At 42.6% G+C, this 12,617-nt stretch overlaps 1 protein-coding gene across 1 annotated transcript in view; it reads left to right on the top strand.

Moving 5' to 3' along the window:
• Positions 1-12,617, top strand: part of LHFPL6 (LHFPL tetraspan subfamily member 6) — a 135,504-nt gene that overhangs the window by 2,327 nt on the left and 120,560 nt on the right. Inside the window, exon 2 of the mRNA XM_053971557.1 lies at positions 528-1,087. Within this exon, the coding sequence (XP_053827532.1) occupies positions 703-1,087 (385 nt within the window). The 5' untranslated portion in view covers positions 528-702. The remainder of the gene's footprint in view (positions 1-527; positions 1,088-12,617) is intronic.

Genomic DNA, 12,617 nt, shown 5'->3' with positions numbered 1-12,617 from the left:
AAATGTCATCTCATATCACTTCTTTTGGGGGTGTGTTAATAAGTTTTACCTGTGTCACAAGAGTCTGATCTTGAAATGCCTTAGCCACTGTGGGTGGTTCTGCACTGAAGCTGCAGGATCATCTATAAAGTGAAGTACATTCTCCAGGCATTGCAGGAGGAAGGTATAGCTAACTAAGGATAAGCAAGATCTTATCTGTTTTGTCTATCGGTACTGGAAAGATTGGGACTTACAGTGGAGAAAAGTGAGGCAAGTACACAGGGGACCCCTGAAGGTGACTGCAGAGCCTTCCTGGATGTGCACAGCAGTCTGTTCCAGCTGGGCTGCTGGCCACCACCATCACACTGACCACAGAAGCTAGTGTCACTGAGGGCAATTGTAGGGTCTGTTTGGGGACAGAAAAGTGACATGTCTCCTTCAGAAGTCTTCTAGAAAGGAAAATCACTCTGGCAGACAAATATTTTTTCTAATGTCAGTGTTACTGAACTTGTGCTTTTCTCCTTTTTTGTGTTTTGTTATTTAATTAGGGACCTTTGACTTCATGATGGGAGGAAATATCCCCCCGGCTCTTCGGATTCAAGCTTCTCCCAGTGTGAGGATTTGTCAAGGCTGAGAGATTCCGGATTATCCATAAAGCTCCTCTAAAATACACAGTTACTTTTGTGTCTTCCCGTCGTGAGGGGTCTTGGAGCAGATACAAAGATGGCCTCCAGCCTCACCTGTGCCGGCGTCGTCTGGGCGTTCCTCTCCTTCCTCTGCGCTGCCGCCTCCTGCGTTGGCTTCTTCATGCCCTACTGGCTCTTGGGGTCTCAGCTGGAGAAGTCTGTTTCCTTCGGCACTTTCCGGAGGTGTTCCTACCCGGTGCGGGATGAGAGCCGCCAGATGACGGTGATGGTGGAGCAGTGTGGCCGCTATGCCTCCTTCCAGGCCATCCCGAGTGCTGAGTGGAGGATCTGCACGGTGGTGACGGGCCTGGGCTGCGGGCTGCTTCTCTTGGTGGCCCTGACAGCGCTCATGGGCTGCTGTGTGTCTGAGCTCATCTCCAGGACTGTGGGCAGGGTGGCAGGAGGAATCCAGTTCCTGGGGGGTAAGTACTCTTGCAGTGAGGGGATGGGGATGTCCAGGCTGTCTGTTTGCTCGTGTGGAGACTCTTCTGGTGCTTTGGGAAGAGGAGGGGGTGATTCAAACTTTCTCCTAGCAAGGGAGACCACTTGGTTCCATCAATGACTGAGCTGCTTGTGTGGCTGCCTGTATGTGGCCCAAAGACACATACAGAGAGCCTGTGCTCTCTTGTGCTCAAGTCCCTGTCTGGTCATTATGTGACCTTTGAGAGCTTACATGGTAAGCTGACTTTTGTGGGCCAGCATCTTCTCAGCAGTTTTGTGGGTTGTAGTTTCCAGCACAGCATAGCTGAGTTGGAGGTACCTGGAGAAGCATGTGGGCTACGGATCCACATGAAGCATTGTGGTTTGGCAGAGGAGAGGCTGTGTTGTGTGGGAACAAACTCTCTCCTTCTTACCCCTATTACTGGCAGAGCTCCCTCCAGCTCTGCTCTCTGCAGCTGCACGGATCTGGCAACAAGCTTTTGGCCCAGGTTTGAAGTGTGGATTGTTTATCCCGGGTAGAGGTGGCCCACCATCTCCTGGGAGGAGCCCTGCTGGGCTGGCTGACCCATGCCGCCTGCTGATGGTGCCTCAGGTTTGTTGGCTCCATGGGCTAGACTGTGTGGGAGAATTACCTCCGCTCTTTTTTCTAACTTGTAATTGTGTGGCGTCTTTGTAACTGTAAGAGTATTTGAAGGGTATGAGACAATAAATAGGATCCACAAGCATACTTTTTACAGGGCACTTTTCCCAGTAAATCATCACCCTCTTGTCACCAGTGACACACGGATCAGTGGCACTCACTTTTGCTCCACCGCACACATGCACTTGTCCCCATAAGGTAACGTGTTTCTCTGAGCTTTGGGTGCTAAGGCAGTGCTGGTGCCAGCTTTTTGGGTGCCCTGCAGCATCTGGTCCTAGCCAGGCTCCCTGGCTCATGCCTCAAAAGACACTCTAGTGGAACCCTCATTTCTCTCCCCTCCAAACAGGCGCTTGCCCTGCAAGGGCAGTCTGGTTACATGCCGTGACTGCAGCTTATAAGGAAGCACAAGACAGAAACTCCACTAACTGTCCAGCTTGGTGAGGACAGCTGAGTCTGGGAAAGGGCCCTGTGCCAAGCCATCAGCCAGATGATACCAGTGTAACTCCCTCCTGGCCACAGGGAGTCCTGTCTCCAACTTTTTGAGTAGTTTCTGCACTTTAGAGCAAGCTGACCCTCTCACTTCACCCTTCCCTCAGCTTTGTGACCCACAGGCATTTCTGTGTTTAATCTGTCTGACAATTTGAAAGTGCAGCAGCTGCTGGAGAGTTAACTCTGCTGGGAGCTGCGGTTTCTTGAAACCTGCTCCATTATACAGTTCCAGCCAGGCAGCTGGGGGTGGAGGAAGTTCTCAGTTCGGTGACAATCTGCAAGCCCGCTTTGTCTGACTATTTTCACTTAGAGCCGTCACAGGCTTTAACCACCCCCTCTTTCCAACTGCTGTCTCGGCTCATCTGGTTTTAATTTGCATTTGGCCCCTTTCTCCTGAACATGCTCCCCTGTGTGCCTGTGGAGCAGGGCTGGCAGGGGAGCTTACAGCTGTTAGCTTACAGCTGTTTGCTTACAGCCACCCCAGCAAATACGGCAGCTCCAGCAGTGGGCACGTGGCTAGGGGATGCAGGAGGAACCCTGCTCCCTGTGACACTGGTGTGGGCTGAAGTCATGCACCCTTCTCTGAGGCAGGATGGTGGCTCCTGGAGAAAGAGGTGAGAGGTTCCTTCAGAGCACACCATGGCAACCCCTGAAGCTTGCCCAAGCTGACCAGGCAGCATCCCATCCTGTCTGGAAGGGCATGAGCAGCTAGTGCTTGTTCTCAGTAGGTGGCAGTTCAAAGAAACTTGAACCTGTGATATGAAATTAAAATTGCCAACAACTTTGCTTACAGTTCAGAAATTAGTTATGCAGCATGTCTAATTTTCTCCTCTACTGGCTTTTATGGTTGTCTCATATTTCATTCAGCACTGCTGGAAGTGTATAAGAAAAGACCAAAGTGAAGACTGTCATTTCTTAACCTGCTTAAAACCTAACTGTGAGGGCACAAGGGAGAGGCCAGGTGGTGAAAGCCAGTAATTTGGATAAACTGAAGGGACATATTAGGGTAAAGAGGAGTTTCTTACATCCCTCATCAGATCCTTGGCTGCTGTAAATCAGTGTAGGTTAATTGTTTAAATGACATTACTTCATTTACTCAGATGTCTAACTTAGGCCTATAATTATTATCTTGTTTTATGTCAAGATAGCTGTGAGCTGTACACTCTATTGACAAACAGGGAATGCCAGCTCTTTGTTCCCTGTAATGCAGTTGTAGGTATAGCTGTATACCATGATGTGGGCTTTGAATGTGGCTTGGTGGCAGCACAGTCATTGTCATTTTAGTTGGTCTCCACTTAGAGATTTAATCAAATAAAACCCTTATAAATGTTTGGGGTTTTTTTAATTGTGAAGAAGAACTTCCACCTAGCTTTATATATGGAAAAGCCTAGGAAAATAAGCAGCCACTAAAAGTGATGCTATTAATTGATCCTCTGTGTTAGCTAAATGGTTTCACTTTCTTTTTGTCTGAGGCACCTGCACCCATACCCTGCTGGGGTTCTTGCTCCAGTGGCAGAGGATGAGTGTTGGAATAAGCCATATTTCTCTTGAAGTTAGAAACCAACATAAAGGCAGGTTCAGTGTAGCTAGTTTATGGCTTTACTTGTGCTCCTTTTGTTTAGGATCCAAGTAAGTTTCTCAACATGATTTAAAAACGCAGACTTGAGGAGGAAGTAAGCCAACGAATAATGGATTATTGTGGGAGGCCCAAGAGCACAGGAGATGCACAAGCCACTGAAGCTGTGGTGAGCCAAAGCTAAAACTTAGTCCAACACTAGAAGCATTTTTACTGCTATGAAGACGTGGCAGAGAGGTTTGCTTACCAGAGATGGTAAGCAAACAGCCTGATCCTTTTCTTCTAGCACTGTGAATGAGGAATAACTCCCAAGTAGGTCAGTGGAATAACACCTGTAAAAAAGTAGTGTGGCTTGTGCTAGCTAAATGGTGCCAAGGTCTTACAGGTGGGATTTCCACAAGCTGCATGTGGCAGCTCAAGGGAGTGAATTATTCATGAGTGCTTTTACCATAAATCTGCTCTTCTGATAAAAATTGAATGGCAGAACCTGCAAGAAATTGCAGATCTAGTCAGAGTCAGAAGGGCTCTGTGGATATTGCTTATTCATACGTACTTAATCTGTATTTACTATTTCAGATGATCCTGGCTACAGAGTATATATGTATTTTAAGGTGACTCTGGGATGAAACATGTTGAGTTTCTGTTCCTACTAGAAAGATTGCATCATAGACTTTTCCTCCCATTGGTAATTGTGGGAGCCTCTTTCTTTCCCATACCTGATCACGTGGCAGCTCTGTAGCCATTACAGCAATTGCTTGCATGAAAAACAATGCTTTTAACTTTTTCTAAGGCAATTTGGGGACAAGAAGTGTCCAACTCCCCAAGGCCAGCCTTTTATGCAGTGGATGTCAATGGTCTGCAGTTCACAGCTGGCAAACTGCTGCTGTGGTTTCTCAGACCATGCTTCCTGGGCATCTGTCTTGGACTGCTTCAAAGAAATGACAACTGAGGTGGAAGTTATGCTGTCTGTAACCTCTTGAGGGCACAGTCATGTAGATGGATACAGTCTTCACTGATAACATTAAGCTCAGTGTTTCAAGCTGGTTTCCTTTGTCTGTTTGGAAGACTGAGGCATATGTAATGTAGCTAGAACAGATTGCGAGGATGTAGCTTTGACCATAACTATTGAGGATATGACAGCAGGGAGTGAAGTTTAACAAATCTATCGCAAATTGGAGTCTGTAATTATTGATCTTCTTTTCATTGTGCCATGGCAAGTCAATTCCACTTAAATGGAGAAACTAGAAATTTAAAGGTAGGTAGCTCAGATATGACATACTAATTTGGGGAATAGTTTTACTCTCTAAATGCAGAGCAATGATTTTAAGAACATAGCAATATTTTTAAGAACATAATGAACTTAAAGGTTTGCCAGTTTTATGAGAGGCAGTGGATCAAAAGGCACGAGTACTGCAAGGATGGTCAATTTAAAGAGCATTATGCTGGCAAGATGGAGCTTTTCATTAAAGTGGTCTGCAGATGGGAATGAAATCTTCACTAGCTCAGAACTCCTTTTTGCTGGGTAGAACAGCTAAACCAAGCTCAGAGTACGGATCTGAGGGAACAAACCATAGAACAATCTGCTGGCTGAGACACCTCTCTGAACCTGACACTATGACCCTGATTCTGAGTGCCACGTGAGAAGTGACTCCTTTCCATGATTATGGGGTAGCCATGTGGCTCTCAGCAACTGGCATGTTTACTGTTTAGTATTCATTGATTGCACTCTAAAGAAGCACAAGTTTTGCTACTCCCTTCATTAAATGAACAATTTAATGCAGCAGCATCTACTCTTCCTCTCCTTATTTCTCTCTCTTGTTTCCCTTGTGTGTCACGGAAATGCTGAAACTCCTGAAACTATGGTCCTTGAAATTGTTAGTTAGAAAATCTGGAGAGCTCTCGGAGCAGGGGGTGGTGAAAGGCGCATTTTTTTATTTGAAGAAAAGGGGACACAGTTCCTAACAACTTCTGATTTTGTCTCAGAAAATAAAACATGGCCTTATGAAAAATGTTCTCAGGAGTACATGAAATTGCTGGAGAATCCTCTGAGTGTTGTGTGCCAATAGAGGCCATCATAGTTTCCATCACTTATAAGGTGCTCAGCGCAAGTGTTTTCTGGGTGCAGAGGGCAGAAAAATATGGACTGATCCCTCAAGATAAGGAGAACGTAGAGTGTGGGGTGATATTTTGGTTCTGTATTGTCTGTGATGAAATCTCAGAGAAAGCCTTTGTGATTTTGGTCTAAAGATTCTAAGGAGACAGGTCCAAACAAAATCTGCAAGTTAATGACATATTAATGGCTTTGCAGGTGAGATGATACTGAAGTGTAAGGGACAGAGGAGGAAAGAAGACTAGGTCTCGTGGCCTTGTGGGGTCACATAGAGAAGCTCTCCCTCAAAGGATTTGCTTGGGGAAACAGTTAAAACACTAAGAAGAGGCTCTTGGGAAAGACAGAGTCACTGAAACAAAGTTGTATTTCAAGAAGCGTGGCTGGCAATTAAAGACAGCTCTGGGGTTCAAGTGGGACAAAACAAACTTGGTTCTGAGGCTGGCTGAGAAAGGGGCTCTGGGGAGACTAGTTCCAGTTGACTACAGGAACTAGAAACTTCTGGGAAAGATTTTTGTGCAGCCGGAGGAAAAGGCACTGACCAGTAACCATTATAACCATTATTTCATCTGACAGCTCAAGTGAGGCTCTCTGCTTTCTGCCTGGAAGACTAAGATCAGTGTAATTTGCTGCCCATAGGGAGAAAATGTAACTGAGAAAAGCCTTGTGGGAATAAGGAACATCTGAGATGGTCAAGGGACTTCTATGAAGAAAACAGTGACCTCAGACTCTTTTGTAGATTTCCCAAGCAATTTCATCCTTTCCCCCATATGTACATATTCTTGCTATCTCTTCCTGTAATTTGTGCCTGAAATAGAACAGACATTAAAAAAAAAAAAAAAAAAGCAAAATCGGCCTTTTAGTTCTTTCATTCTCCTGAGCCTAAAAATATTTTTTGAAAGGCTAACTTCTGGGGGGAGGCAAGCCAGGGTCATTGCTTCTGTCAAACACCAAGGCCCCTTCTTCACCCACAAGTTAGCTTTCAGGGCTGTTTTGTCAGACCTTCCTCTCGTTGGATGCAAAACTTCAGTGACTTTGCTGTACTCCTGTCAGCACATGATGGGGCAGTCCTCATCCTAGACAAAAACAAGCTGCAGGCTGGGTACAGATCCAGCATATGTGTGCACATATAGACACTGCAGGAGAGGCAAATGAAAGGACAAGAAGCCTCACCAAGGTAACAGAAGAAGAGAAAACAATGAAAGTGACACTGTTAAAAGTTGCTAGTGAGTAATTGTGTGTCGTGTCATAGGCTTATTGATTCAGCAATAATAAAGTCAGCAGAGGACATTGGGACTGCTTAGTCTGAGGTTTGCAGTAGCATGGGTCATAGGACAGCCTTCATATAATTTCAGTTTGAACTAGAGTGTATCTCTATGAAAAAACTTCTGGTCTGAATTTAATTAGTTCGAGAAAAGCCTGATCTCCATAAGTTGTTCCAGTGGTGAATTACTCTGACTGCTTTTCTTCCAGATCATTAATGCAAATGTTAAAAATGTAGCACCAAGAATATATCATTGCAAAATTATGCTTTCTCAAGGAATATTTTGTCTTTTATTTTTCTTTTAAGATCCAACACTTAGGTTGCTTTTAATCCATTTAAGCTGTGCTTTGTTGTGGTTTCTTTACCAGAACAACCTGTATAGAAGCTGCTTTGCAGCTGATGTGTTTCACACTAGTTCTTTCTTCAGTTTTCTCTAGCAATCCACTAAAGGATTAAATGCAGTGTATAGTTTTGCAGCTTCATCCCTTTTCAGCTAGACTTTGACTTGCTAAACTGAATCCTCTGACTGCTTGTGTCTGTGTTCAATCTTTGCTTCTCAGCACTACAAGGTACCTTCACATACTGTGGCACAGCATAGAGTCAATTTCTTGGATTTAGATTTGGAGTCCAGAATTAGTAAGGCAGGGAAGTATAACTGTTTGGGAAGATGTTCAGGACAAGGGAATTCAGACAGTGAAATTATCTTAAAGATTCTGTAGCATATGTTTTATTGAAGATAAGCCAGCTCTCTCTCTGCTGTGTTCAGATAGGAATTAAAATATAAGACAAATTCAGGATTGAAGCCTGAATGTAATATATGAACCAATGCAATGTATGTCCTCTGTCAGTTTATAAAGGACATTACTTAGATTCCTGCTCTCTTAATTAGATAGGGACTTGCATTATTTGAATCTTTCCTGAATGCACAGGCCATCAGGTCTGACTGATAGGGAATCCAACTAGCAGGTACTTACCTGAAAGAGGTAAAGAAAGGTGCAGACTTAGATTCTGTATATTTTCAAAAGATTATACTGTTTTGCATGGTTGCCTTCACCTCGGTCACAGAAGTTCCCGCTGCTGCCTTGCTAAAGGCTGCTGCCCTGACAGATCTAACAGCACAGGTTTTTGTGAGTTCCACTGAAGGAAACCTGGTTAGCAAAGTTTGCAATTTAAGCTCACACTGACCATTTTAACAGAACAGGTTAGCAAGGAAGGATCAGTAATAAACCTTACTGGTCCTAAAGTGCAGAATCAGTAGCTCTGAGCAGGCCATCCCTGCCAGCAAGGTACCAGACAGTACAGAGCAGGCAAGGGGTTGTAATGCTGCTGAAACAGAGGAGATGTAACTTGAAGAAGACTGATCTGGAGAGTAGCCTTCATATTTAGCTGTCTTAGTTTTTTAATTCTGTTCTCAACCACTTCAGATAACTCTTCTGGTGTTTCAGAATCTTCCTAAAAAAAGCATCAGGGCCCTTACAAGCTGCAAATTTTTTTGTGTCCTTTGAAGTCAGTAACACTTAGTACAAATTACATCACTATTTTTATTCTAGCATTACTGGATTTGACATTAGTCTAAAACAGGTGTGTTCTCATGATGACTTTCTTCTTTAAGAGCTACCCCAGTGAATTAACTTGTTTATGCTGAATTGTTTTGAATACATATTCATTTTTGGTTTTTAAAAAATTATATTTAATCCTAATATAAATTTTAACTAAATACAGTGGAAGACAAAGCCCCATGCAGAGTTTCAGCCTGGAGCAAATTCTGCAAGCAAGACTTTAGGTGCTTTGGAAGCACATTTAAAATGGAAATTCTGATGTATTAAAAAAAATGTTGCTAAAATACTGGGAAGAATCTCTTTACTTCTCATGTTGTCCTATTAATGTTGAATATGAAAGTGATGTTTTGAATATTGCTGCAGCTATGTTGTGTTTAAGCAGAATTTTGCATTAAGAACAGAATTTTTGATCTAAAGAAGTCCCAGAGTGTTGTTTTATTTATCTCTAGAATGAAGTTCAGTCTTCCTGCTTTTTTATCCCTTTTTTTATTAGAAAGAAACAATGATGCTCAGCAGTTCTGTGACACTTTTCATTTCAAAAGGTTTTGCTTGCATTACCTAATGAAACTTCAGAAAATGTGAGGCAGGGGACCAAATAATCTATTTTGCTGGTGTGGAGTCAGAGTAAATTCAGAGGTACCTTATTTCAGATCCTTTACATTGGTGTTGATTAGAGAACAACCTGGGTTGGAGTTAGCAATTTTGTTTCTGCATTGAAAGATCTGGCTTGTTTTGCTTCCTGAGATATTTCAATGAATATTTGAATATTGCTGGAACTGCTTTTAGGCATCAAAATGTTTCAATATTTTCCAGCTCAAATGAAGTCATATGCCCTATAGACAGGACAGAATTGGTCCCAATGGTATATTTTCCAGGATTTTGTCCAGTCTGGTGTTAAATGTCTATGTAATTTGTATTTTTTTCTCATTTCTCTTAGGAAACTGAGCTTACTATGCATTCCACATGGAATTTTTTTTTACAGTATTCAACCTGTATTTTCTTTTCCTTGCTCACATCCTTTTATTTCTCCAATACATATTTTTTGCCTTCTAAGGACTTTAACTTTGGCTTCACAAAGTAAAATCAGGCAGTTTTCAAACTCCATCATTTCAAGGAAGTGAGGAGTAGAACTCAAGAGCAGTCAATGTATTGATTCCATGCAGCAAGCAATCAGGAAGGAGTGTGGTGTAATTAATAAACACAGGATGTATTTGTACAACCAAAACTCCAACCACAGCTGCTTAGCTTGTGGTGACCATCATGTTGGCTGGCTTCCTGCTCAAGGATTTCCTTTTGCTCTGTGGAGCACCTTTGTTGACTTCAGTGATGTTAAGCTTTTTATGCTGCACAAGTGCAAGGTCCTAAGTGACATTCAGATCATATGAAGAGGGCTTTAAGTCACAGAGGACCAGGAAAGGATCCTCTCCTTGTTTTTAGGATGACTCTGCCACCACAAGACATCACAGGTCAGAGGGGCAATAATGCATTTGACAGATCCCTTCTGGAAGTTGTCCTGTATCTTCTCAGGCATGAAAAATTGGGCATGGTCACTGCACCCAGACAATGCTGGTGATAAGGCTGGTTCACTAAGCTTGATTAGATCTCCTGTTTTGTTTGTTCCACTGTCAGTCCCCTGATGTCACAGGTACATCTGAGAACAGAGGTAGACTTTTTTTCCCCTCCAGTCTGGCTTTTCCTTAGAGCCTGACCTGTTGAAATCAACAGCAATATTCTGCAATGGAACCCAGGGGAAGAGAGGATCTGGAGCTCAGTGCCGTTGCTACTTGTGACTAGAGGGATTTGGAGGAGGTTGCTGCTGTGTGGCAGTGCAGAGACCGTCTTGGGATACTAGATTCTACCTAATTCCCCAGGTATGGAATATTAATTGCATCAGGACTAACACCTTAGCACAAAACTCTTTCTTGAGAGGACTCACCGTAAGCTGAGTCCACATTTTCTAGCATAAACCTGATAAGCCCCAGTCTTTCATGAGGACTGACTACTTTGAATTGATTTGCAGGTACAATTCTTTACTAGGAGAACAGGCATTTATGTAAGCTTGGCAGTAGTTTGTAGGAATATGAAGAAAAATTATAATGAATAAAAACCTAAACAAAAACTTATTAGAAATCATTGTTATTTTATCTTATAGCAGAAACCAAAGAGCTTCAGAGAGAATTAAGCAGAAAATATAGAATTCTGATAAACATGGTGTAGTTTCTATAGTAAAGTGAAGATTCGACCCTTTCTTTTGCAAGCTGATTGTTCAGTTGTCTTGCATTGTTTCCCAATAAAGATACCTTTGGAATATAAATTTGTATTGTTAATTTGAGAAGAATTTCTAATAAATGCAGTTTTCTAATGAATGAAAAGTGGGAAAGTATTGAGATAAAGCCATGACTGGTCAATCTGGAATAACAGAAGCTGCTTCTGAAATGCAGCACCCTATGAAACCTGCTAACATAGCGATGTATAAGAAATGGCCTTACAACTTCTGAGGAGCACACTGCCTGACTTCACAACTCCAGGTTTTTTTGTCCAAGTCTGCAGCCAAATGAAAGCCTATTTATGAATACTTTTTTTTTTTTAAATTGAGAACTAATTTGATATTCAGAGCACCACAAGTCATTTGGGTCAGACACAATACAGCTGAATGCCAGTCACTGGAAATGGTTACTAGGATGTACTAAAAAGTGCTTTGTGTTGGGCAATTTATAGAAACCAGGGTAGAGTGATGATGAGGAACCTTTGTGAGTATATCTGTGAGATAAAATTTATTTGTTTCAAAATTTGCTCTGACTCGGCCCAGGTGCTGCTACGTGACTACGAGCTTTGAATGTCACTTGGAGATTAGTACAATCTGTCTGGCAAATTTGTACAAATGTTCCCAGGCGTACCATGTTGCTTCTGTTATGGTTGTTGTTATAATGTATGAAACTCTTGAAATCCTTTGTGGTAGGGGAAAAGGCAGAGGCAGCTGCTGCTCCAAAGAAGTCCTTACTGAAAAAAAGTCAAATGGCAAAATTGAGGTAGATCTGGGTTGATTTGATTTTTAATATGATAAAACATTTCTTATGTGCTTTGTAGAGGAGTAAGTAAAGGGAGACCTCTAAATCTTGGCTTAGTAACAAATGATAAATGTATTACTTTCAGGGGGTAAAGTTCAGATGACCTTTATTCCCTTAAAAGCTCTTTTACTTCAACTGCATCCTCAGAAAGGTATGAGCAGAGGAGGGAGCAGTCAGAAGAAGGGTACGATAAGGAAGCAGGGGAAGTGGGAATGGAGAGGGCTGTGAGAGGAGAGGAGTTTCAACTCCTTGTAAAATTCCATTTGCCATACCTGCAGGCAGATGGATTCTTTGGTACTGCTGACTTGCAGAGGGTATTTCAGATGTGGCATGGGCTATGCACAAGAAAATCGGAAACTTAAGGCTTCTGTACTATAGTGTGCTTTAGATTTCAAGGAATTCTGTTAGTTTTCAAGTTATTTTTCTGGCACAGCAGTGAAAACATGATGAATGGCACTAAATACTGGCATAAAACTCTTTACAGCCAAGACAAACCCTGAAACTATTACAGGCACATTCTGCAAGATCAAGAGGTCGTGATAAAAGTCAGGGCATTTTTATGAGAAATCCTTTTATAAGAAGCACAATGTCTGGCTTTGGAGAGCTTTGTTCAGTACTGGAAATCTCTCTTGCTAGAAACTTTCTCTCCAGAAAGTATTCCAGCTTCATCAGCAGACCATTAAAAGGAGAATCTGGCCATTTGGGCCAGGCAAATTCAAGCAGGTTGCAATGTTAAAATTCATCAGTGAGGTAAAGATGCAGACTCCGTGTTGTCCAGAGCTAAGACTACTCATAACCCCCTGAACAG

This window comes from Vidua macroura, chromosome 2 (assembly GCF_024509145.1).
Source record: "Vidua macroura isolate BioBank_ID:100142 chromosome 2, ASM2450914v1, whole genome shotgun sequence".
NCBI lineage: Eukaryota > Metazoa > Chordata > Aves > Passeriformes > Viduidae > Vidua > Vidua macroura.
The sequence above is the reverse complement of the archived record's forward strand: the minus strand, read 5'-3'. Positions and strand labels throughout refer to the sequence as shown.